Source organism: Myxocyprinus asiaticus, chromosome 40 (assembly GCF_019703515.2).
Source record: "Myxocyprinus asiaticus isolate MX2 ecotype Aquarium Trade chromosome 40, UBuf_Myxa_2, whole genome shotgun sequence".
Taxonomy (NCBI): Eukaryota; Metazoa; Chordata; class Actinopteri; order Cypriniformes; family Catostomidae; genus Myxocyprinus; species Myxocyprinus asiaticus.
Genome location: NC_059383.1, coordinates 1,703,492 through 1,730,373, shown reverse-complemented (window position 1 = coordinate 1,730,373; position 26,882 = coordinate 1,703,492). Strand labels below are relative to the sequence as shown.

The window sequence follows — 26,882 nt, the reverse complement described above, 5'->3', positions numbered from 1 at the left end:
TAAATTATGTCTAACATCTGTCTCTAATTTCAGTGAGCACGGGGAGAGCGGCATAAAGAGGGCCACGCAGCACTCAGAAGAAAGATAGAGCCTGGGTACTAGAGACCTCATTGTGAAGCCAAGAGCTGATTATTGCGAAGCTGAGAGTTTATTTTTCTGAAATAGTTACTTAGGTTTAAACCGAATTATTGAACACGGTGAAAGCCCTGGAAGAGTGCATTTGCTGCAGTGGGGCGAATAAAAGGCTTACCTGAACCACAAAAATCTGCTTCTTGCCTCCTCCTTTAACCGAGAAGTGTTACACTGGTGCCGAATCCCGGGAAAGGTTCGAAGATGGACGGAAGTTGCCCCGTAGAGTCCTCCCAGTTGGCGGAGATCCTCCAAGCCCTCGCCAGCCTACATCAGAACCACCAACAAACGCTGCTTGAGCTCCGACAAGATCAAGACCGCCGGTTTGTCGAGCTCATGCATGCTCAAGCCGAGGACCGGCAGGCGATCCGGAGCCTCCTCAGCCAGGGGGCATCCTCAGCCGTGACCCTGGACACTCCCATGCCGTTACCCCCGCCAGCATTACAGAAAATGGGGGCGGCGGACGACCCCGAGGCCTTCCTGGATTTGTTTGAGCGGACCGCCGAGATCTGGGGCTGGCCGCTCTGCCAATGGGCAGCCCGATTGATCCCACTATTGTCCGGGGAAGCCCAGCTCGCGGCTCAACAACAGCCAGCGTCGAGCCTCCTGGCCTATGGAGATTTAAAAAGAGCCATCTTGCAACGAGTTGGTCGCACTCCGGAGGAAAGTCGTCAACTCTTCCGGAGCTTGAAGTTGGAGAGCTCCGACCGCCCGTTTGCCTTTGCCCAGCGGCTCCGTGACGCCTGCCGAAGATGGCTGCTAGCGGGGGATCGCGACGTCCAGGGAATTATCGACCAGGTGGTACTGGAACAGTTCATAGTTCGACTGCCAAAAGGGACGGCGGAGGAAGCTATCCGACTTGCGGAGGACCGCATGGCGGCGATCCCGAGGGCAGAAGATCCCTCCTACGTTTTCTCTCCTCCCTCTGTTTCTTCCCCCTCCCCTCTCTCTCTCTCGTCTGCTCTCTCTCCAGGTCCCGTTCCTGCCCCACCCAGACGAGGAGGACCTCAGCCCCTGAGACCAGTTCCCCGGGTGTGGGAGGCGACACCTTCCCCTACTCCAATGCCCCGCCGCTCTCCCCCTCAGGGGGGGGCGCCCGCCGACGCAAGTGCGGGCGTAGCGCCTGGGCCGGCCTGCTGGAGATGCGGAGACCCGAGCCACTTCCGAGATCAGTGCCCTCTGATGGAGCTGGGGACGGTGGTGCGGGTCTCTGACCTCCCACAGGCTGTCCCCGACCGGGCCGGAGCGTACCGGATACCGGTAAGTGTCAAGGGGGGTACTCACCAAGCGTTGGTGGATACCAGGTGACCTAGGAGAAAGGAAAACACTGAACCGTCTAATAGCCCGTTTCTATTGGCCGGGCATTGGTGGCGATGTCCGCAGGTGGTGTGCGGCATGCCGCGAATGCCAGTTGGTTAACCCACCGGCCACCCCAAAAGCGCCATTGCGCTCTCTCCCTCTGATCGAGGTCCCCTTTGAGAGAATTGGAATGGACCTCGTCGGGCCATTAGAACGGTCAGCACGCGGACATCGCTTTGTATTGGTCCTAGTGGACTATGCAACACGATATCCGGAAGCAGTGCCTCTTCGCAACATCTCAGCACGTAGTGTTGTGGAGGCACTCTTCAAAATAATCTCCCGGGTGGGGATTCCGAAAGAAATCCTCACCGATCAAGGCACAACATTTATGTCACGAACACTACGCGAACTGTACGAGCTGTTAAATATTAAATCGATTCGCACCAGTGTATACCATCCTCAAACGGATGGCCTGGTGGAACGATTTAATAAAACACTCAAAAACATGATTCGTAAGTTCATGCACGATGATTCCAGAAATTGGGATAAATGGCTCGACCCCCTGTTATTTGCAGTACGAGAGGTCCCGCAAGCCTCCACTGGCTTCTCCCCATTCGAGCTGCTGTATGGGCGACACCCACACGGCGTGCTTGATGTATTGCGAGAGGCCTGGGAGGAAGGACCTTCAAACAGTAAAAATGAAATTCAGTACATTCTTGATCTTAGAGCAAAACTCCACACCTTGGGGCAACTAACACAGGAGAATTTGCTCCAAGCTCAAGAACGACAGCGCCGACTGTATGACAGGGGAACTCAGCTAAGGGAATTTGCACCGGGAGATAAAGTGCTTGTATTGCTTCCCACACCGAGCTCTAAATTACTCGCCAAGTGGCAAGGACCCTTTGAGGTCACACGACGAGTGGGAGATCTCGATTATGAGGTTAAACGAACCGATAGAGGGGACGCATGTCAAATATACCACCTCAATCTCCTGAAATTGTGGAGGGAGGCGGTCCCAGTGACGTTGGCTATGGTAGTTCCCGAGAAGGCGGAGCTTGGACCGGAGGTGAGTTCAAAACATAATCAGTTCACCCCGGTCATTTGCGGAGACCACCTCTCACCGAGCCAACTCGCGGAGGTTGCTAGGTTGCAACAGGAGTTCGCAGATGTGTTCTCCCCTCTACCGGGACGTACAAACCTCATCCATCACCACATCGAGACCGAGCCAGGGGTCGTGGTACGTAGCCGCCCCTATCGATTACCCGAACACAAGAAGAAAATCGTTCGGGAAGAATTGGATGCGATGCTTGATATGGGGGTAATAGAAGAATCCCACAGTGATTGGTCCAGCCCTGTTGTTCTAGTGCCTAAGAGCGACGGGTCTGTGCGATTCTGTGTGGATTGTAGGAAAGTCAACACGGTGTCTAAATTTGATGCATATCCAATGCCTCGCGTTGATGAGTTGCTCGATCGGTTGGGCACTGCTCGTTTTTATTCGACATTGGATTTGACGAAGGGTTATTGACAGATCCCCTTGACACCAATTTCCCGTGAGAAAACCGCCTTCTCCACACCGTTTGGATTACACCAATTTGTGACTCTTCCGTTCGGTTTGTTTGGAGCCCCGGCTACGTTTCAGCGTCTCATGGACCGAATCCTCAGACCGCATTCAGCTTACGCCGCTGCCTATTTAGATGACATCATCATTTATAGCAATGATTGGCAGCGGCATATGCAACATCTGAGGGCGGTTCTGAGATCGCTGCGCCGAGCGGGACTCACAGCGAATCCGAAGAAGTGCGCGATTGGACGGGTGGAGGTACGGTATCTGGGGTTCCACTTGGGCCACGGGCAGGTGCGTCCCCAAATTGACAAGATAGCGGCGATTGCGACCTGCCCGAGACCCAAGACCAAAAAGGGGGTGAGACAGTTCCTGGGGCTGGCTGGCTATTATAGAAGGTTCATAACTAATTATTCGGACGTCACCAGCCCGCTGACTGATCTCACTAAAAAGGGAGCTCCAGATCCGGTCCAGTGGACGGAGCAGTGTCAACGGGCGTTCACGCAAGTTAAAGCTGCACTTTGCGGGGGGCCGTTTTTACGTTCACCTGACTTCTCTCTCCCTTTTGTTTTACAGACAGATGCTTCAGACAGGGGGCTGGGGGCCGTACTCTCGCAGGTGGTGGAGGGGGAGGAGTGCCCGGTGCTGTACATTAGCCGTAAGCTCTCGTTAAGGGAAACTAAGTACAGCACCGTGGAAAAGGAGTGTCTCGCCATCAAGTGGGCGGTCCTCACACTCCGATACTACCTGCTGGGGCGGGCCTTCACCCTCTGCTCGGATCACGCCCCACTCCAGTGGCTCCACCGCATGAAGGATACTAATGCCCGGATCACCCGTTGGTATCTGGCTCTTCAGCCGTTTAAGTTCAAGGTGGTCCACAGACCGGGGGCGCAGATGGCTGTCGCCGACTTCCTGTCCAGGAATGGGGGGGAGTGGTAGACAGGCCGGATGCCGCCACGGCCCGAGTCGGGTGGTGGGGATATGTGGCAGCGGGGGCGTGGTCAAGCATCTCTCCGGAGAGAGAGAAAGTGGTAAGGGCGCTTACACCTGAGCTAAATTATGTCTAACACCTGTCTCTAATTTCAGTGAGCACGGGGAGAGCGGCATAAAGAGGGCCACGCAGCACTCAGAAGAAAGAGAGAGCCTGGGTACTAGAGACCTCACTGTGAAGCCAAGAGCTGATTATTGCGAAGCTGAGAGTTTATTTTTCTGAAATAGTTATTTAGGTTTAGACCGAATTATTGAACATGGTGAAAGCCCTGGAAGAGTGCATTTGCTGCAGTGGGGAGAATAAAAGGCTTACCTGAACCACAAAAATCTGCTTCTTGCCTCCTCCTTTAACCGAGAAGTGTTACAAGCATATTATCAATTTTACTGTGGTATTGAAATTTTAAATAATAAGAATTATGAAATTTCACTGGTATTGGTACAAACAAAAATGTTGGTTTATATATATATATATATATATATATATATATATATATATATATATATATATGTACATTCTGCTCAAGTGGCCGAAAGTTCCGCCCAATAGAAATAGGATTTGCTCAGCAAAAACAAAAATTAGACAGAACGTTGCCCTGCATGATGAGTAGCTAGTTTTAGACATATCTAATGTCTATCCCATACGTCTCACTTTATAATACTCAATCAAAAATCAATATTGCTCTCAGACTTTTGAACCAAACTATACTTACTTAAACAATATAAGAACTAATACCTGTCCAATACTTGGATCAATTTAAAATAATGTACCTAACAGTTGTACATAGAATTCCCACCCTTTTCCTTAAATTTTCTTGTTTGCCGTGTTTTCATTACCAAACTTTCTTACCTTATGAAAGAAACATTACCTCATAAATCAATCTTACCTAATTGTCTGAATTCAGCATTAACCAGTTCAAGCCAGGCCACGTCCAGATCATCCAGATCATATCGACTAAGTGGTTCGGTGAGCCCACGTGACTCTCCAAACCCAAACTCTGCCTGTCCTCTGTTATAAGTGGGTGAGAAGAATGGGATCCCACTGGCCTTTGGAAGCATTCTGAAAAACAATCGCACATTTACACTCACATGACTACCACACTTGGTACAGGCTGTTTCTTCAAATACAAGCCACTTTTATTTTGCCTTTATGCTATTTAAATGAACAGGGCCTTGTTTTCCGATAACAACTGAGTTATTATACAGTTTTTTAATAATTAAGTTGTTATACAACTGACCAAAAACACTAATGAAAAGCAACATGTAACTAAATAGTATGTTCTTTTGCTAAAATTATTGTGTATGTATGTTGTTTTGTGTACTGCCAAAAAAAAACGGGGAATAATATGAATCAGTAAATTGTTGAGTAATGAATCGTTTATTTATATGAACTGTCTAAAACAACCGAGTCACTAAAATGGATCGGACTTTACAATACTTCATTTAAGAGCAAGAATGGCCATTAGGCTATTATAAGCATGTTTGATCATTGCCTCAGCTCACTATTATAAAAAGAGCAATGTTATATTTTGTCACACTACATCACTGCTCAATGAAAAAAGTAGCTTACTGCAGTACAAGCTAGGGCTGCAACATATTAGTGAAAATGATAATCATGATTATTTTGCTCAATTTTAATCACGATTATTAATCATGATTATTCTGTTATTTGAAAACTTTTTTTATTAAAGGGCTGCACAATAAAAAAAATAAATAAAAAAAAAATAGTACTGCCTCTGCTTAGATATGGATTCTAAAAGAACAAAAAACATAAAATTACATTAAATGGTAGCTCTCATGTTGAACAAGTTGTTAGAACTATAAACTAGTAAATGATTCATGTTTTGCCCATTCTTTACTGCTAATAGAAGCAGTTACTCTGTAAGGAGTTTACAATTGTGTCCTCTTTTAAGATCCATTCTTTTAATGATTATTATTATTATTAACATTATTATATTCCCATACCCTAAAGTAATGTATAATATTAATATTAATTATTATTAAATAATATTGCCAGCAGCCATATCACCCTGTTGCTCAAGACGGGTTGCCTACTGAAGCTAAGCAGGGCTGAGCCTGGTCAGTACCTGGATGGGTGACCTCCTGGGAAAACTAAGGTTGCTGCTGGAAGAGGTATTAGGGAGTCCAGCAGGGGGTGCTCACCCTGCAGACTGTGTAGGTCCTAATGCCCCAGTATAGTCATGAGGACACTATACTGTAAAAAGGCACTGTCCTTTGGATGAGATGTTAAACCGACGTCCTGACTCTATGTGTTCATTAAAACCCCCTGCTGGACTCCCTAATACCTCTTCCAGCATATATATATATATATATATATATATATACATATATACATATATATATATATATATATACATATATACATATATATATATACTGTGTATCTCAAGCCTTTATTTTGAAGGAAGACAATGTGTTGTTTCTGTGTCTTACCAGCAAAGGAGACTTTTGTGCTTCTTCCATGCATGGTGAAATGCTGTTATCTCCTCCTCGCTCCAGACAACCCCAGTGCCATGGGGTTACTTTAGATTTGTTTACACACTTGTTATGGACAAACATATTTGGAATTACGCAAATGTGCAACCGAAGTAAATCCGGAGCGATTTCAATATAACGCTGTCAGCGCACATTAGCAACGCGTACGAACCAAGCACAGCTCTTCTGTATATTACATAAATTATCAAAGCACGAGGTGGAATTAATTTTGTGTGCATCGAGCACAGAACCACTTTGATAACGCTGTATCATTATCTTTATGTGTGTACCGAGTAAGTGTAAAACACTACAGATCAGAGCGATGCACATACAGTACTCGTAAACATCTGACATATTTCAGCACGTGCTCGAAAGTGAAACAGTGATTGGTCAGTGGTGAACTTCTGAAGAGAGTGTGATTGGTCAGGTGAGGTGAAAAAGGACTACGAAAGAGCTTGTGATTTGGTCTATCATCTGTAGACACAACCCATAATGAAAATGAACAACAATTTGCAACTTTACCTGGCGGATAATGTCTGTTTGCAAACTCACTAGTCATGCTTAATTAACAGTGAGGCGGAAATCGTGATCGCGATTAAAATACGATTAATTGTGCAGCCCTAATACAAGCTACACTGCTGTGAAAAAAGCTGAACTACTGTCACACTACTGAACACTGCAGTGAAGTTAGTAGCACTGCTGTGATGATGATTGTTTGATAGAGCTGAATCTTACCTGACCAAAGGCTCAGGAATGGCTTCCACGTTGGCTGGGACTTGAACACCCTTCTCCCACTCCTGCCTCCACGGGTCTGACAGGAAATAAAATTCTTCTGGACTTAACTGTGCTGAATCAGGCAACTTCATGGCTGTTATAAAGTCCGTCCGAAACACCTGCAAGAAGATAAGTCAAGTTATATTACTTTTTACACTAGTTGGCCTGGAACTTACAACATAATCCATGGTTTAAATTGAATAGTAAAAATGATTGTCTGGTGTACAAACAGAATACAAACATTGTACAGAACTGTGGCGACTCATGCGTCATGCATCAATATAGCATTCTGGAACTTGACAGCCACTATACACTTTCTGCTGTAGTTGCTTGTACAAACCGCTAAACGTCTCCCTTTGTGTTCCATGGAAGAAAGAGTAAAGGACGTCAGAATCTTCCTTTTTGGGTAAATTATTTCACTTAAGGCTTCAGTGTAAGCAGCAAAACCTGTTTGCTTTAAATAACAACTTCATGACAGGAGTGCATAATTCTGCATGCAGCTGTTTGTCCGGAATTTGCACAGCTGATTCCCATTTCACACAACTTTAATTTCCATTAAACTTTAACATCAGCTCACAGGATGCAGTTACTTTGCTGTCAGGATGTTTCACATAATTGCATGGGAGAAAATGCTGCATATCTGAGTAAAGACGGTGTCAGTGTTTTGGTCTTGTCATGTTTTACTTTGTTCACTAGATGTCGCCATTGTGTTCTCCCTGTGTTTTCCATGCTTGTCTGTCATTATTTCATTTCACCTGTGCCTCGTTTTCAGAGTTGTATTGAAGTTGCTGTTTTTTGTTTGTTCACGGCTCGGTTTTTGGATGCGAGTTCACTAATCTTGTTCTCTGTGGATTACTTTCTGTTCTTTGGATTTAATTTCTTGAAATACTCCTGTTCCTTGGATTTATGTTTTTTTTGGAAACCTTTGGATTTTTCACTGCTGATTAACTTTTTGGAATCATTACTGAGTTTTCGTTTGGATTAATAAAGACTTATTTTATTTTTATCCCTGACTTTCCGGAGTTCTTTGCACCTGGCTCCACACACTCCCTGATTCCTCCTGTGCTAAGTGCCTGTGACCTTTGTCGACTCCCGACTCTTCAGTTCCCTCGACCTTGCATTACCCTGAGTTTCTGACAGACTGCTGTTGTGTGTAATCACTGTAGTGAGATACTTTAGAGATCGACACTTGAAATAAGCACATGTTTTGTAATATTATATAATGCACCAGTACATTAAGTGCAACAGTTGGGTTCTGGAAATAAAAATGCCATTCATTTTCTCCATTAAAAACTGGATTTTTAGTGATAACATAACCTTTCAAGACACACCTACTGTACCATAAGCTCTGAGGTTAAGTGATCATGTACGCTCCAATAGAAGCCAAAAGTCAGTATGATTTCAATCCCTCTTTCAAGTAATTGAAGTCATCATTTTATTTGTATATCGCTTTTCACAATAAACATTATTTCGAAGCAGCTTTACAGACAATCATAATGTAATGTCTTGAATCTCTAAAAGCCAAAAGAAAATCATGCCTTAATGTCTTTAAGCCCCTGTGAGCAAGCTAAAGGCAACTGTGGCAAGGAAAAACCTCCATAAGATGTTAGTCAGTGGAGAGAATAAACCTTGAGGAACCAGACTCAGCTGGGGAAGCCATAAAAAGTGTTGTTTTGTTAGTCAATCATTAAAAAGAGGCGAGTTTCTTTTGGTTTGGGTTAACTTTATGAAAGAAACAGCATTTCCCACCTCTGATGGTTTCTTCTGCTCAAGGCGAATCCATGTGCTGTTGGTCCCCATGTTCTTTGATGACCGCGACCAGGTCGTCACATGACCTGCAAGAAAAAAAGTGTCTTGCCTGAAATCCCATCTTGTTAAAACGCAATACAACTTTTTTTTATGGCACCACTGGTGTTGTTAGGGCTTCAGTCCCCCTTTAAATCTATAACTTTGCAATCAGCACAATAATATGTGATCGCCCATTATGACCTCTTTAAACAGTGGCAGCACTGCACTAGTTTTAAGTGTGAGTGCTTTGGTGGCTTTTCCCACCTGTAAAGACTGACTATATATAGCGCGAACCAATAGCTAGTGTTGGGTTCGTGTCCACCTTTGTCTAGTCCGAGTCCAAAAGGGTCTGAAAAAGAGTCCATAACAGGCAGAGTCCAAGTAGAGTCTGAATGAATCTGTTCATGAATCTGAATTCAAATTGTAATCGTAAACTCAACATCAATATTTTAAGCTTATTTTAAGCTTCACAACTAAGAAAACACAATTGTCAATATAAATGTAACAAAAACACCTCTATATGTTATTAGTTTCCTGCTGAACAAACTTCAAAGTGGTTTCAGAATGAAAGCATATGCTTTAGGTGTATGAAGACAAAACTGTCCCTTCACTTATTGCGTTCTGTTGACCGTTATTTGTTGCTTTTTCCCCTCCACTCAAACATGGACTAAAGAAAGTAAAAGCTGCGTTAGTCATTAAAACCAGAGTTATTATCATTTCGAATTTTAATTGAGTTTTTTAGTTCTACTTCATTTTCAGTTTGTCCTTTCAATTTAGTTTAGTTTTATCTGAAATGATCCCTATCTAAAGAAATAATATATACTGAGATTTCTTTTTTGTCTCTATCTGCTGGTTTGGGAAAATGAGTCAATACAGTAGTAATTAGCACTCGCTGAGAAGTTACATCTCACGACTTGACTGCAAATGCTGTGATACCTTGAAGAAGCTATCTCACAACAGATACTCATATACTGTATATTCCACAAGACAAAATAGTAACTGAATTTAAACAAATGATCCTGTTCTAAAGTTTACATTCCCTTGGTGTTGTTATAACTTCATATGATTTTCTTTCTTTTTCTTAACACAAAGGGAGAAATTGTGAAAAAGAAATTGTGCTCAGTGATGTCATGCAATGGCAGTATATGGTGACCACTTCTTCAAGCTTCAAAAGGACACAAAAGTATAATTCAGAAGTCCAACAAATTATTGTATGTGACTCATGTCTTGATCTGAATGAATATGATAAGGTTTGATGAGAAACAAACCGAAATCTGATGTATTATTAAGTGAAACTCTTCACCGACCGTTGATCTCCTGTGCGCGTTCATGAGACAGACTGCACGCGAGCTTTAGAGCTACTGGCACGAGAGCAAACCCTTTAATATGGTGTGTGCTTTCTCTATGATTAATGACTGTTTGTGTAATAATTGTTCATGAGTCCCAGCTTTGTCCTGAGCTGTGAAGCTGCCCAGATTTCTTAAGAAATATACTGTACATTCTTTGGTTTCCCAGCATCTTCTGCACATTTGAGTTCTTCCCAACAGTGGCTAAATGATATAGATATCAAGCTTTTGACACTTAGGACAATTGATGGACACAAAAGGTACAAACATTCATTGATGCTCAAGAAGGAACACAAGAACCAAGAATCAAGGGGATGCAAACTTTTGAACTGGATGATTTGTGTAAATTACAGTACATTTTGTGTAATGTAGCTTTTGATTATATATTCATAAAATAAATAATCTTTTATCTCTTATATTTGCATACATTCTGAAAGGGGTGTGAAAACTTATAGCCCCAAAACAAAAGGAGCATGCAAACTTCTGCAATATACAGTTTGTGAAAATGTATATTTTATTTTTATTTTTTTCACCATTTAACCACATTTTAGCTTTTTTTATTTACAAATTCCACGTAGCCTATTCTATCCATATAATTTCATATTGCATGTGTAATGATGAGTAGACTTGTCATGTCAGGTACACATTTTAACACAAAATTCACAACACTGGAACCAAAAATTCAAAATACAATCCCCACATCTCAACATTTAAAGGAATGTTCCGGGTTCAATACAAGTTAAGCTCAATCAACAGCATTTGTGGCATAATATCGATTATCACAAAAATTAATTTCGACTTGTCTCTCCTTTTCTTTAAAAAAAGCAAAACTTGAGGTTACAGTGAGGCACTTACGATGGAAGTGAATGGGGGAAATGGAAGTCAATGTTACCAATTTTTGGAGGGTTTAAAGGCAGAAATGTGAAGCTTATAATTTTTTAAAAGTGCTTACATTAATTCTTCTGTTAAAACTCATGTAAAATTTGAGCTGTTAAGTTGTTAAAATAGTCATTTTTACAGTCATTTTAGGACTTGTTGACATCACATCATCATGGCAAAGCAGTTGTAAAATTAGCTATAACTTTACACAGATGCGGTTAGTAAGTGATTTTATCACACTAAAATCATGTTTACATGCAAATCCTTTACGTCTTGTGGCTATACTTTTGAAACAGTATTTTAATGTTCACAAATTGGCCCCCATTCACTTCCATTTTAAGTGCCTCACTGTAACCTCAATTTTTGCTTTTTTTAAATAAAAGGAGGGACGAATCAATTTATTTTTGTGGTAATCAACATTATGCCACAAATGCTGTTGATTGAGCTTAACCCAGAACATTCCTTTAAGTGCTTGTACTATGTAAAAAGTGCAGTTTAGCTGTCTGAATGTGACACTTGTCTGATTTACCTCCGTGCTCATGGGATAAATGAACATTCAGAAAACACCCCGCTTACATTTTCACATGTTGCGTGAAGACATGGATCAGCTTCTTTCAGCTCGTTGTTGAAAACGCATTTTTGCATTATTTTGGGCATTTGCGCTGACTGACAGGACGACATGGAGCGCGAGCGCCAAGCGCATAACGGCATTGCTATGGTAACCAGATACATTTCAGCTGATTTGCTGAAGACTAGAACGAATGTATAATGAATTTTCTTCTCTGCAAATGATAACAGAGACAACAGCAAGAAGGACAATGGGGAGATTTAATTTAAGAAGAAAAAAAATCAGTGACTCGACCAAAAAACGGGACTATCCTGTGTAATAAAACGGGATGTCTGGTCACCCAATCTATAATTAAATTATAAACAAAACATTTCGCTGCCCAAAATAACTTTACTTTATATTTCATTGTGCATTTTATTGTGGAAAAAACTGTAAAATATAATTTTAAGCAGGTCCTCAATGCTTTTAAAATAGAAAAACAATAAATAGGTGCTGTTTATCTGTTTTTCAGAGTTGCAGTCTGCTTAAGCAATAAAAACAATTTTCCCAAACTATTTAAAAAGTTACAGTTAATTCATCAAGGATCAGTTTAAGTTGACAACACTGCGTGGACCGCAAGAGACTACAGATGCCTACATGTGTGGATACATTACACCTAAAAAGACTTAATAGCCCAATATTAATAATATTTTTCTGAATTTTATTTTTATATGTTGTTTTAGTAAACTGTGAGAAACATGATGTGGGTGACTTGAATTAATGAAGTTCTTAACCACGATGAAACCGCGATGCGAGCACCGTCTTGGAGGCACAAACGGCACGTGCGATTTTACCAGTTGTCAGGTCCCGTGTCGTGCGAAACTGCCTTTCTAGTAGTTTCTAGTACATTGGCAACATACCTGTCTTTGTGTTCGCCATGCCAGCCACCTCGGTAATCGATGTTACACAGCAGTCTCCATAGTAACATTCAAGCGTATTGGTTGAATGGGTGTGCCGCTCTGCAGGTGTGTTTGCTCAACACGGTGAAACAAACTCTGGCTACATCTATGACATCAGGGGGTGCTACAACTGCTTGCAGACAGAGTGTCCATTTGTTTCCATTTCGCTATTTTTACTTATTTATTTTGTTCATTGCATCACAAATCAAATGCCATGGACTCAGAAAAACATCCCGAGTCCCAAAGGCTCAGGTCCGAGTCAAGTCCGAGTAAAAATGCATCCGGGTCCGTGGCAAGTCCATTAAAACTGGACTCGTGACTCGGATTCGAGTCTGAACTTGAGTACCCCAACTCTACCAATAGCACTGGAGTGTGGGCTGTGAAGAAGCATATCATTGGCTTAACCGACTAAACGGACATGCCCATTCTCCCATTTGATTCGTGAACGAGCTAGAATCAGTGTCTGTTGACCGACTGAAGGAGAGGAGGCATGTTGTTTGTTTAGTACAGTGATCTCATTTAACAAGGAGAGAAAGGGGCTGGAAGAATTATGAGTAAAAATGACTGATGATGACATAAGGATGTAACTTTTAATTATTTTTAAGCTATTATTGTTGTCTTTTTGTATAGCTAGACAAATGCACAGCAGTTCATAAAATGACATGCTTTGTCATTTTTAGGAAAAGTGCTTATGATGCTTAAACACTGCTGAAGTCTCTTAGTAAATTTTTTGACATGCAAATTTTAAGAAAGAATAATTATACTTGTTTAGGGGGTTGTGTGGCACCATGCGAGGGGCAGAAGTATGAACAGTGAGCTCTGTGCACTTTGCTAGTTTTTATTAATACTTTTTGTGTCATAAACCGGTGAAATTCGATACACCCTGTTCCATAACTGTTCTAAGAAGACAATGTGTCAAAGAATTCAAAATCCTCGGGCTCTGGAGACATTAAAAGACACTTATGTGCTCAAGCTGACACCCCTGACAGGGCCGCAGACCAGGGACTCAGTTTGGACGGTGCGATGGGAGAGATTCAGTGTCAACTGTCGAGCATGTCGGCAATGCTGGCGAGGGTCGTTGCTGACTTGAAGGATCTTGCTGTAATACATCGATAGATCACTGCCATGGAGACGAAATTCTCTGAGTTGGCTACAAGAGTGGGGGACATCAAGAAACAGATTGATTATCTGGTGTCATCGGAGAAGGAATTAGCTGCCAATCCGCTAGCGACCAAGGTGGACTTGGAACACATTTGGGAAGACATTGAAAATCATAACCGCCAAAACAACGTCCAAATTGTTGGAAATCCTGAGAACGAAGAAGACAGAGATATGGTGAAATTCCTAGAGGAGCTCTTCCCGACTCTGCTCGACATAACAGGCTATAAGCTGGAAATAGAGCGAGGGAGACAGGCCTGATCAATTCTGGCCAAATTTCTGAGATCATCCGATAAAGATCTTGTGTTACATGAGGCGAGGAGTAAAGGAAGGCTTCGGGGCCAGATGGTTTTGCAGATGAATTTTTTAGATCTTATGCTACAGAATTGGCTCCACTTTTGTTAGAAGTTTATATGAAATCATTAAAGAATGGAAAGCTTCCGCCAACCATGACACAAGCCCAGATCAGTCTGATTCTTAAAAAGGACAAAGATCTAAGTGAGTGTAAGAGTTACTGTCCAATTTCCCTGATCCAGCTAGATGTTAAAATATTGTCAAAAATTCTGGCTAATCAAGATCAGGTGGGGTTTATTCGGGGCCGCAGCACTTCTGATAAGACTAGGCGTTTCATCAATATTATGTGGTCAGTGGCGAATGATCAGACTCCGGTTGCGGCCATCTCACGACGCCAAAAAGGCGTTTGATATGGCAGAATGGGATTATTTTTTTAAGATTTTGGAAATATACGGGTTCGAGAATACTTTTATTGGATGGATTAAGTTACTTTATAGACACCCGGTAGCGGCGGTACAAACAAATTAATTAATTTCAGATTATTTTACTCTGGATAGGGGCACCCGACATGGTTGCCCTCTTTACCCATTATTGTTCTGTCTTGCCCTGGAACCATGAGCAGCCGTGATAAGAAGGGAAGATGATTTTCCAGGGGTGGTGGCGGGAGGTGTGGCGCATAAGGTTTTGCTTTACGCAGATGATATTTTATTATTCGTCTCTGACCCCATTAGATCTATGCCTTGCCTCCATAGAATTATTACTTCCTTTTCCAAGTTCTCAGGATACAGAGTCAATTAGTCTAAATCCGAAGCTTTGGGTCTGACAGCGTACTGCCCAGTAACAGTTTTCCAGCCGGGTGCCTTCCAGTGGCCCAAACAGGGCATTAAGTATTTGGGCATTTTATTGCCAGCAAATTTGTCCGATTTAGTTAGAGTTAATTTTGACCCCTTAATAAAAAGGTTTAAGCGATGTGGGCAGATGGGCTTCATTACATTTATCTATGATTGGGAAGGTTAATGTTATTACAATGAACTGTATTCCAAAATGTAACTACCTGTTACAATCTCTCCCAGTAGATGTCCCCCACTCTTATTTAAAGCAATTTGATAGCATAGCGAAGTCCTTCATTTGGAATGGTAAACATCCTAGATTACATTTTAATAAGTAACATAGGCCGATTGACAAAGGTAGGCTAGGCCTACCCAACATTTTGTTTTATTATTATTATGCATTCGGTCTCAGACATTTGGCTCATTGGTCGCTTCCACCTGAAAGAGCCGCTCTCTGGTTTTGTATTGAACAGGAAGTTCTTGCTCCTATTTTGCCATTGCAAAGCCTTTCTATCAAACTAATCGGAGAAGTTAAGTTACACCCCATTATCTTGCATTTGCACTCGGTATGGACAAAAGTGTCCAGTGTATTTAATTCTGACATTTATATAAATGTTGCCTCATGCATATGGCTGAACCCTAAATTATGTATTAATAAGTCCCCTTTCTGCTGGTCAGAGTGGATTGTGAGGGGGGTTACTACACTCGGTGACTATATAAGAGTGGAGTGTTGAGATCTTTTGAAAATTTGGTTCAACATTTTGGGATTCCCAGATCTCAGTTCTACAGGTATTTACAGCTGCTCCACCTGCTCTGTATTGTTTGGGAGTAGCCAACAAATTCTATTGAATATGTGCCATTAAACAACATGAGAAAAGCTGTGCTCATGAAATAATAACATATATTGAATACACTGAAATATGAGCTACTTTCTGAAGTGACTCCTCACGTTTAGACAGTTTAGTATATTATGTTAAGTGTAACGTGTTTTTAAGGACATGGTGTATTCACAACACAAGTTATGCATTCTGACTAGCGCGTCACTTAGTTCATATCAAATCAAATCCCTTTATTGTCACTCAACCATATACACAAGTGCAACAGTGGGTGAAAGTCTATGGTGCAGTTCCTAGCAACACAGCAGTATGACAATTACAATAAACATCTGATTTACACAACACAGTTTACACATCTGTTACACAACACAATATACACCTAATAATATACAATATACAGTATACACAAAATAAGAAGACTGTATACAATAAAAATATAAAGTGTGGTGCTGATATATGTATCGTGACCGATCAGAGCATGTGAGCAGAGCGGTGGAATTATCACCTGAACGGATAGCACCTTTTTGAAGACTCTGCTCAGCTCCCTCATGCCGCTCAGTGCCGCTTTCTCAACCCAGAATGCGCTTTGTGATATGCTGGTTTACATTGTTTTAGTGAAGTTGCAAACCTTATAGCCTAAATAAATGCAAAGTATAAATCAAAGTTAAGAACGAGGAAATCGAAAGGGAGTGTGGAGAGACCGTGAGAATTAGCAAATATTCCTTTTGGAATGCGTCACATTGCCAGAAAGCAAGAAGATGTGCTACGCGAACATGGTAGTGCAGCAAAAGGTGAGCTAGTAGGCTGTACTACTATTCGATAAAAAATGAATAGGTAAGTAAAGTGTCTCGTTGTTTTGCCATCATGTCAGTGCAGCTGCCAGCTAGATGCAGGCCCAGTTCTGTGGGGTTGCGAATGTTAGAGCACCCTCAATTGAATATGTAAGCTTAATAATACTGTATATTGGCAAAGCATTTTTCTTTGAATCCCGGCAAACACACAAAAAAAAATCCCTGCATCAAAACCAATAAACATGTATGATCTTGCAGATCAGTGTGTCCTAATTTGCAGGTGCAGCATTCTGCTTTCATGCCTTTATTGTACAATTGATCATTTGATTAGTAAAGATTTCCGCTCTCACATAGAGTTTCATAGTGGAATTATCTCACTTAAACGACCGCCTGTTGCTTTCGATTTCTGCTTCGGGATAAAGTGGCACATAACTGCTGGTCAGTTTCCCAAAGCCAATTCCACACCTTATCAATAAGTGAAACGTAGAAAAAAAATTTTTTTATTCTAGATTAGTGTTTACAGATAACATCTTCGACATTGCTTGCAGCAGAGAAAAAAGCAATAAATAATTGTCATTAGAAAAAATAAATAAATAAATAAATAACTTTTCTTAAACGAAGGCAGTGTAATTTGTGAATTAAATAATTTTTATTTGTTTTAGGATGATTAAACATGATTTCATCGAATATATATACACACACACACACACACACACACACACACACACACACACATATATATATAGGACAAAATCTCTGCAGGACAAATATTTTTTATTCGTTAAATCCATGGTTAAACCTTACTGTACATATAAAGAGCGCATGCACAACATATGATCCTTTGACGCATATAAAGTCAAGATTCAATTTATAATGCTTTAAAAATATCAAGGAAAAACAAAGGGGGCACATGGTATTTACTAATAATAATTATTATATAAATAACCACAGTCCTTTGATTGCATATGATTCGTACATATAAAATTGTAGGAAATATTAATGAAGCAACAACACTGAAAAAGAGGTGTCAAGGACCCTTGTGTCCTTGATGTCTAAAGAGCCAAGAAATGGACATCTCTCTTTTTATCCCATTCATTCTTTCTCTTACTGGTGTGCTACGAAGTGGCTAATCCAGTCAGATGAACAGTTTGCATGCCTGGGCTATAACCATGCAAGGAAGGCTAGAGAGGATCCCTGTTCCTGTATGGACTGCTTTATAACGCCCTTGCACACAAGGGAGGCGGTTTTACGTTTCTTTGGGGGTAAACACTTTCTCTCCCCTTCACAGCTGGTGCAGCACAAGTGTACAAGGAGGGAGTCAGTCAGTGAGAGTGCCTCATATGTGGGTTCTACGCCAGGTTATTCTCAGGCTGGGGATCCTTTCCCCTCTGAGACTCCAGAGGGGGACATTGATTTATTAACATTGTTCCCCTCTGACGATGAGGAGGGTTTTATGGAACAGCACACTGTATAGGACACAGTGGCAGCTGAGCCAGGTGTTGCTCTTGAATTTAAGGAGTTTATTGGATGAGCAGCTAAGGCCCTTGACATTCTCTCATGCCTGAAGATACTAATGCCCCCCATTTCGGCTTGAGGCGGAGGCTCTGCCTGGCCTGCATATGGTTCCCCTCCTCCCAGACTTTGAGGCAGTGGTACGAAAACAATTTGTTGATCCGACAGCCTTGATGGTCTGTTGTCTAAGATGCACAAGGTCATGGCCATACGAACAAATCTGGCCAACACTGGTGCCATTCTCTCCTTTAACCTGGGTGAATTATCCCATAAAGCTAAGGAGGAACAGGAGGACTCAAGTTTCCTGGAGGAGCTTCGGCAGGTTTCATCGGTCCTTCCTACAGCAATGAAGGAAATGGCTGAGGCAGCAGGGAGACCTATGTCATCCCTGTGGGTAGCGAGACATCACCTGTGGTTGTCACAGTCTTGGCTACAACAGGACGATCGTGACTGTCTTGCTAGACTGCCAGTGGAGCCTTCAGCTATATTTGGGCCAGACACACTTCAACTAATACAGCAGGCCCAGGAGGATTGGCGGTATAGGGACTTCTCAAGTGGTCAGCACAGAGGTAGCCATAGACACAGAACGGTTCAGCCCCTAGACCCTCAAGAAGAGCCTTATTGGGGTCCTAGAGATCATAGGCCTCAGTTTGTGTCATTTCGCAGAGAGCGGGCTCAGCGGCAGGGCAAAAAAATTATAGCAGCTGGGGCCAAGGGCCCTTGGGTCCGCCACCTTGTTCCTGACAGGGCGCTACACTCAGGCTGCCCTCACTCCCCAATAGTGTGGGTTGTAGCATGGGCAGCACTGAGGCCAAGTCCCTGGGTCTTTTCAACCATGACCCAGGGTTATCGGTTGCGGTTTTACCGGGTTCCTCCTCTTACAAGGCTGCCTCCATGGTCCAGTGCAATAGGCACTGCACAGGGAGATGCTGTGTGCAGGTTACTACACTTCTCTCAAAAAAGGCAATAAGGGAATGACGTGACGCCATGCAAGGAGCGGACGTGTGAGCGACAAGCTCTGCGCACTTTGCTGAATTTTCGATTATTCTCATGGTATAATCTGGTGAAATTTGATACACCCAGTTACACATTTGCCCTTTGTTGCAAAACATGGCAAAGAAGTCAAATTCCTCAGGCTCTGGAGACATTAAAAGACACTACGTGTTCAGAATGAAAGCCCCGACAGGCCTACAGACCGGGGACTCGATTTGGATGGCGCGGAAGGAGAAGGAATCCAAGTCAGTTGTCCAACATGTCGGTGATGTTGACAAAGATTCTTGCTGACTTACAGGATCTCGCTGCAATACGTCAATCGATTACGGCGATGGAAACAAAATTCTCTTGAGTTAGCTACAAGAGTGACTGATGTTGAAAAACAAATCGATTTTCTGGAATCTACGGAGAGGGAATTAACTGCTAATCCGCCCGCGACCAAAGTTGATTTGGAACATCTCCTTGAAAAGCTTGAAGATCTTGAGAATAGAAACCGCAGGAATAACATTCGAATTGGAGTTCCTGAGCATGAGGATGGCAGAGATATGGTGAAATTCCTAGATGAGTTTTTCCCGAGTCTGCTCGACATAACAGGCCACAAGCTGGAAATCGAGCGAGCTCACAGAGTGCCAGCTCACAGATCTGCTGAGGGAGACAGGCCCAGATCAATTCTGGCCAGATTTCTGAGATCATCCGATAAAGATCTTGTGTTGCACCAGGCGAGGAGCAAAGGGAAGCTTTCTTGGAAGAACCATAATATTTTCTTGTTCCCGGACTTTGCATGTTCGACAAGAGAGAAACGCGATCGGTTCAAGGAATGTAAGAAACTCTTACATCAGAAAAAGATCTTGTTTGCTCTGATGTTTCCTGCCAAACTAAGAATAGAAACGAAGGTCGGTCGCAAAGTATTTACATGTCCAAATCTAATAGAATCAATGTCCGAGTAAACCATTGGATGTTTCTCATGTGAGTGGGCCTGAATCGCTGTACTTACTCTTGAGGAAGCTGGGCGACATTTTAGGTTTTTTGCGTTGGCTCCGCCAAGCGGCTGGAGCTTGTTTTGTGAATAACACTTTCCTTAAAGAAACATTTGCATTGAAGTTCCCGGACAGATTGAGAGTGGACACTATGGATGACCACAAAATATCTACATGCTCACACAAAGGATGTCTTTTATAAAGCTGACGGATTGTGTAAGTCACGGTATATACTTTTATGCAGCCTCCGAGTGAATTGACTCGATCATCCGGGGAACCGGGATGCCGGTTTTGTTTCTTTTTGTATTGGTTCCGCCTAGCGGCTGGAGCTTGTTCTGTTGAATAACATTCCTTTGGAATTCATCTGTTCGTTCGTCGTGCTTATTCCTCCTGCTGGCTGTGTTTTTTTGTTTTTGTTTTTTTTTTACGAGACATTGGAATGATTATGTCATCCGCTGAACTCATAACAGCTGGCTCATTGAACGTTCATTTGTTCTGTTTGTTTTGTCCGGGGGGATGTTCGGGGGTTGATTGTTTCACTAATGGGGAATGTGGTCTTCACAATTTTGTTTTTGACACACAATTTATTTTTTTTATCAATATGTCAGTTATTAATATGAGTGTACTATCTCTCTCCACATGGAATGTGAATGGGTTGGGGCACCCCATAAAAAGAAGGAAGGTTATTACTTTTCTTAAACGTAAGAAATATGATATAGTGTTTCTTCAAGAAACACATCTCTCCCTGCAGGAGGCTGAAAAATTTGGGAAGATATGGGGTGGACATGCTTTCTTTAGTGCTGGCACAAGTAAGAGCAAGGGAGTCATTATATTGATTAATAAACATTTACAATTCAAATGTCTCAAACAGATTAAAGATAAATTAGGAAGAGTAATTATTGTTTTAGCTGAAATTCAAGGGCAAAGGTTCATTTTGGCTAATATTTACGCACCTAACGCTGATGATCAGGGCTTTTTTATAGATCTTGAAGGGATGTTGCAAACCGCTGGCACCCCTCATGATATAATATTGGGAGGAGACTTCAATCTTTTGATGGATTCAGTCCTTGATCATAGTGAAGCAAAAGTGTGTAAGCCCCCTAGAACAACACTGACGCTTCACAGGATGTGTAAAAATCTTGGTCTTTCGGATATTTGGAGACTTTTGAACCCATCTTGTAGGGACTATAAATTTTTTTCCATCAGTCCATAAGATTTATTCTAGAATAGATTTTTTTTTTATATCCAAATTCCTAATTTCATTTGTTGTTGATTCCTCAATTGGAAACATTTTAGTCTCAGATCATGCCCTGGTGAGTTTAGAGGTGATGCCACATATAGAGAAAAAGAAATCATATAGTTGGCGCCTTAATGTATCGCTTTTGCAAAATCCTGATTTCCAACAAATGTTAAAGACTGAAATCAATGTTTATATGGAGACCAATTGGTCCTCAGTATCCTCTGTGGGCATGGCTTGGGAGGCATTTAAAGCAGTTCTTAGGGGCCGGATCATACAGTATGCCTCATTCATCAAAAAATCCAAAGCACAAGAACTCGTGGAGTTGGAAGGGAATATTAAAAGTGCCGAGGCAGAGCTGAAGCGCCGTATGTCATCTGATGGCCTCAGAGAATTGACCCGACTGAAATACAGATATAATACTATTTTGTCGCGGAAAGTGGAGTTTTGGTTATTCGGGGCAAGACAGTCATACTTTGAGTCGGGTGACAAAGCAGGGAAGCTTTTGGCTAGATATATAAAGCAGAGAGAGTCTTTTTCTACCATTCCCTCTGTGAAATCTGCTGGTGGTGAAATATTTACCTCAGCCATTGATATTAATAATGCCTTTAAAGAATTCTATACTGATCTTTATAGTTCCACGTCTTCGTCTACTGATGAAGATATTAGAAAATTTGTAGAACCATTAGATCTTCTTAAACTGATGATTGAGCAAAAAAACTCTTGATTCTGAGATAACCTTGGAAGAGCTTGACGAGGTAATTAAGTCCCTACCTACTAGCAAGGCTCCGGGGCCAGATGGTTTTGCCACAGAATTTTTTAGATCCTATGCTACAGAACTGGCTCCACTTTAGTTAGAAATTGAATCATTAAATAATTACTGAATCATTAAAGAATGGAAAACTTCCCCCAACCATGACACAAGCCCGGATCAGTCTGATTCTTAAAAAAGGACAAAAATCCAAGCGAGTGTAAAAGTTACCATCCAATTTCCCTGATCCAGCTAGATGTAAAAATAGTCAAACATTTTGGCTAATCGATTAAGTAAAGTTATGACATCTCTTATACATATAGATCAGGTGGAGTTTATTCAGGGCCGCAGCTCTTCTGATAACATCAGGCGTCTCATCAATATCATGTGGTCAGTAGCGAATGATCAATCTCCAATCGCTGCCATCTGACTTGATGCCGAAAAGGCATTTGATATGGTAGAATGGGATTATCTTTTTAAGATTTTGGAAATGTACGGGTTCGGGAGTACATTTATTGGTTGGATTAAGTTACTTTATAGACACCCTGTAGCAGCGGTACAAACAAATGGATTAATCTCAGATTATTTTACTTTGAATAGGGGCACTCGGCAGGGTTGCCCTCTTTCCCCATTATTGTTCTGTCTTGCCCTGGAACCATTAGCAGCTGCGATAAGAAAGGAGGATGATTTTCCAGGGGTGGTTGTGGGAGGTGTGGCGCATAAGCTTCTGCTTTACGCAGATGATATTTTATTATTTGTCTCCGAACCTACTAGATCTTTGCCTTGCCTCCACAGAATTATTCATTCCTTTTCCAAGTTCTAAGGATACAAAGTCAATTGGGCTAAATCCGAAGCTTTGGCTTTGACAGCGTACTGCCCAGTAACGGCTTTTCAGCCGGGCGCCTTCCAGTGGCCCAAACAGGGCATTAAGTATTTGGGGATTTTATTCCCAGCAAATTTGTCTGATTTAGTTAGTGTTAATTTTGACCCTTCAATAAAAAGGTTTGAGCGATGTCAGCAGGTGGGCTTCATTACATTTATTGATGATTGGGAAGGTTAATGTTATTAAAATGAATTGTATTCCAAAATTTAACTACCTGCTACAATCTCTCCCAGTAGATGTCCCCCTCTCTTATTTCAAGGAATTTGATAGCATAGCGAAGTCCTTCATTTGGAATGGTAAACGTCCCAGATTGCATTTTAATAAGTTACATAGGCCGATAGACAAAGGAGGGCCTACCCAAGATTTTGTTTTATTACTATGTGTTCAGTCTCAGACATTTGGCTCATTGGTTACTTCCACCTGAGAGAGCCCCTCCCTGGTTTGTTATTGAACAGGCAGTTCTTGCCCCTATTTCACCATTACAATGCATCTCTATCAAACTAATCGGAAAAGTTAAGTTACACCCCGTTATTTCGCATTTACTCTCGGTATGGACTAAAGTGTCCAGATTGTTTAAATTGGACACTTATTTAAATGCTGCCTCGAGCATATGGCAGAACCCAAGACTATGTATTGGCAAGTCTCCTTTCTGCTGGCCGGAGTGGATTGTGAGGGGGGTTGCTACACTCGGTGACCTATATGAAGGTGGTGTGTTGAGATCATTTGAAAACTTGGTCCAACATTTTGGGATCCCCAGACCTCAGTTTTATAGGTATTTACAACTGCGCCACCTGCTTTGCACTATTTTTGGGAGTAGCACACATCCCCCCTAAGGAGGAAGATGCTTTGGGAGAGGTGATTGCAGCTTTTGGAAAAGGTCATGAGGCATCAGTGTACTACTCCCTGTTAATTCAGAGCATGGGGGACGGAGCCTTAACTTCTCTCAAGAGAGTATGGGAGAAAGATTTCAACTTGGCATCGGAGGAAGGAGTGTGGGCTAAGATTCTTAAAAACGTCAAGTCTGGGTGCGTCTTATACAATTAAACATTTTGCATAGATTTTATTGGACCCCCTCTAGACTGTATAGGCTTGGTCTTAAAGACACACCCACCTGCTGGAGATGCCAATTGGAGGATGGAGACATGGCCCATGTTTTTTGGTGGTGTGTCAAGATCCAAAAATTGTGGTTGAAGGTTCAGAATTTTGTGTGCAACGTGGTGGGCACTCAGGTTTCATTTTGCCCCAGACTTTGTGTTCTGGGCAATGGGGCGGTCATCGATGTGGGGGATGGCCATATAGGGAATTGGATTCTGACATGTGTAATGATCGCCAGGCAGGTTATTTTGAGGGGTTGGAGGTCAGCTGGTGCGCCCCCATATCCGGAGTGGTGCATGGAGGTGGGGAGGGTGGCAGCTTATGAGGAGGTGTCATCTGGAAGACGGGGTGGCTTGGATAAGTTTGTTCAGAAATGGGGCAGGTATTTGGAGTTTTTGGAGGGCTCTCGGGTGGGGTGTGGAGAGAGTAGTGTATTATAGTTTGTATGATTATTATGTGTGTGTGTGTGTGTGTGTGTGTGTGTGTGTATGTATGTTTGTATGTATGTGTATATATGTATATATGTTTAAAAATTTTTACAATGAATTGTAAATAAAAAATAAAAAGGCAATAAGGGAAGTGGGAAAAGGCGTCCAGCAGGCCGAGTTCTACTCCCATTATTTTCTCATCCCCAAACGAGATGAGGTTCTATGCCCAGTATTAAATTTTAGGGGTCTCAGTCCGCTGAAATGCAAAATGTTGACAGTGCCAAGGGTACGGCGGGCCATAAACCAGGGCAACTGGTTCACAACTGTCAACCTCAAAGACGCATACTTTCACATACCCATCTGGAAGTGGCACTTGTGGTTTCTGAGGCTGCAGCATTTCCTGCCGTGCTTAAGGGGCTATCATGTTCTGATCCAAACCGACAGCACAGTGGCCGCAGCATATATCAACAAGCAGGAAGGTCTTAAATGTTGCAGCAAGCCCTTCCTTTGGGGAGTTGGTGCAAGGAACAACTCATTTCTAAGTGCAGTTGCTATCAGACACAAGGTGTCTTGGCGCTGTGGCTTGTCATAATTGCGCCAGGCAATTTACCTAGCCTAGGGGTATGTAAATATGTAAGTAGTGTATATTTGTACAGTTGAAGTCAGAAGTTTACATACACTTAGGTTGAAGTTATTAAAACTCATTTTTTAACCACTTCACAGATTTAATATTAGCAAACTATAGTTTTGGCAAGTAATTTAGCACATCTACTTTGTTCATGACGAGTAATTGTTCCAACAATTGTTTAGACAGATTGTTTCACTTTTAATTGACTATATCAAAATTCCATTGGGTCAAAAGTTAACTGTGCCTTTAAGCGGCTTGGAAACTTCCAGAAAATGATGTCAAGCCTTTAGACAATTAGCTTCTGATAGGAGATGTACTGAATTATAGGTGTACCTGTGGATGTATTTTAAGGTCTACCTTCAAAATCAGTGCCTCTTTGCTTGACATCATGGGAAAATAAAAAGAAATCAGCCAAAACCTCAGAAGACAAATTGTGGACCTCCAGAAGACTGGTTCATCCTTGGGAGCAATTTCCAAATGCCTGAAGGTACCACGTTCATCTGAACAAACAATAGTACACAAGTATAAACACAATGGGACCACACAGCCATCATACTGCTCAGGAAGAAGACACATTCTGTCTCCTAGAGATGAACGTAGTTTGGTGTGAAAAGTGCCAATCAATCCCAGAACAACAGCAAAAGACCTTGTGAAGATGCTGGAGGAAACAGGTAGACAAGTATCTAAATCCACAGTAAAACGAGTCCTATAGCGACATAACCTGAAAAGGCTGCTCAGCAAGGAAGAAGCCACTGCTCTAAAACCGCCATAAAAAAGCCAGACTTAAGTTTGCAAGTGCACATGGGGACAAAGATCTTCCTTTTTGGAGAAATGTCCTCTAGTCTAATGAAACAAATATTGAACTGTTTGGCCATAATGACCATTGTTATGTTTGGAGGAAAAAGGGTGAGGCTTGCAAGCCGAAGAACACCATCCCAACCGTGAAGCATGTTGTGTGGGTCCTTTGCTGCAGGAGGGACTGGTGCACTTCACAAAATAGATGGCACCATGAGGAAGGAAAATTATGTGGATATATTGAAGCAACATCTCAAGACATCAGCCAGAAAGTTAAAGCTCAAATCGCAAATGGGTCTTCCAAATGGACAATAAAGTCAAGGTATTGGAGAGGCCATTACAAAGCCATGACCTCAATCCGATAGAAAATTAGTGGGCAGAACTGAAAAAGTATGTGCGAGCAAGGAGGCCTACAAACCTGACTCAGTTACACCAGTTCTGTCTGGAGGAATGGGCCAAAATTCCAGTAACTTATTTTGAAAAGCTTGTGGAAGGCTACCCAAAATGTTTGACCCAAGTTAAACAATTTAAAGGCAATGCTACCAAATACTAACAAAGTGTATGTAAACTTCTGACCCACTGGGAATGTGATGAAAGAAATAAAAGCTGAAATATATAATTCTCTCTACTATTATTCTGACATTTCACATTCTCCCCTTTTTTCTCCCCAATTTGGAATTCCCAATGCGCTCTAAGTCCTCGTGGTGGCATAGTGACTCGCCTCAATCCAGGTGGCGGAGGACGAATCTCAGTTGCCTCCGTGTCTGAGACCATCAATTTGCGCACTTTATCACGTGGCTTGTTGAGCGCGTTACCACGGAGACGTTGCGCGTTTGGAGGCCCACGCTATTCGGCATCCATGCACAACTCAACACATGCCCCACCAAGAGATAGAACCACACATTATAG

The 26,882-nt window shown here is 42.1% G+C and overlaps 1 protein-coding gene across 2 annotated transcripts in view; it reads right to left on the bottom strand.

Moving 5' to 3' along the window:
- Positions 1–26,882, bottom strand: part of LOC127430650 (protein Jade-1-like) — a 110,293-nt gene that overhangs the window by 53,809 nt on the left and 29,602 nt on the right. For both annotated transcript variants that reach the window (XR_007895465.1, XM_051680576.1), the window contains exons 3-5: positions 8,996–9,081; positions 7,208–7,365; positions 4,864–5,036 (exon numbers count right to left, since the gene is read on the bottom strand). Coding sequence is in view for 1 of the 2 variants with exons in the window: in XM_051680576.1 (XP_051536536.1) it covers positions 4,864–5,036; positions 7,208–7,365; positions 8,996–9,081 (417 nt within the window). In the remaining variant the exon portion in view is untranslated. The remainder of the gene's footprint in view (positions 1–4,863; positions 5,037–7,207; positions 7,366–8,995; positions 9,082–26,882) is intronic.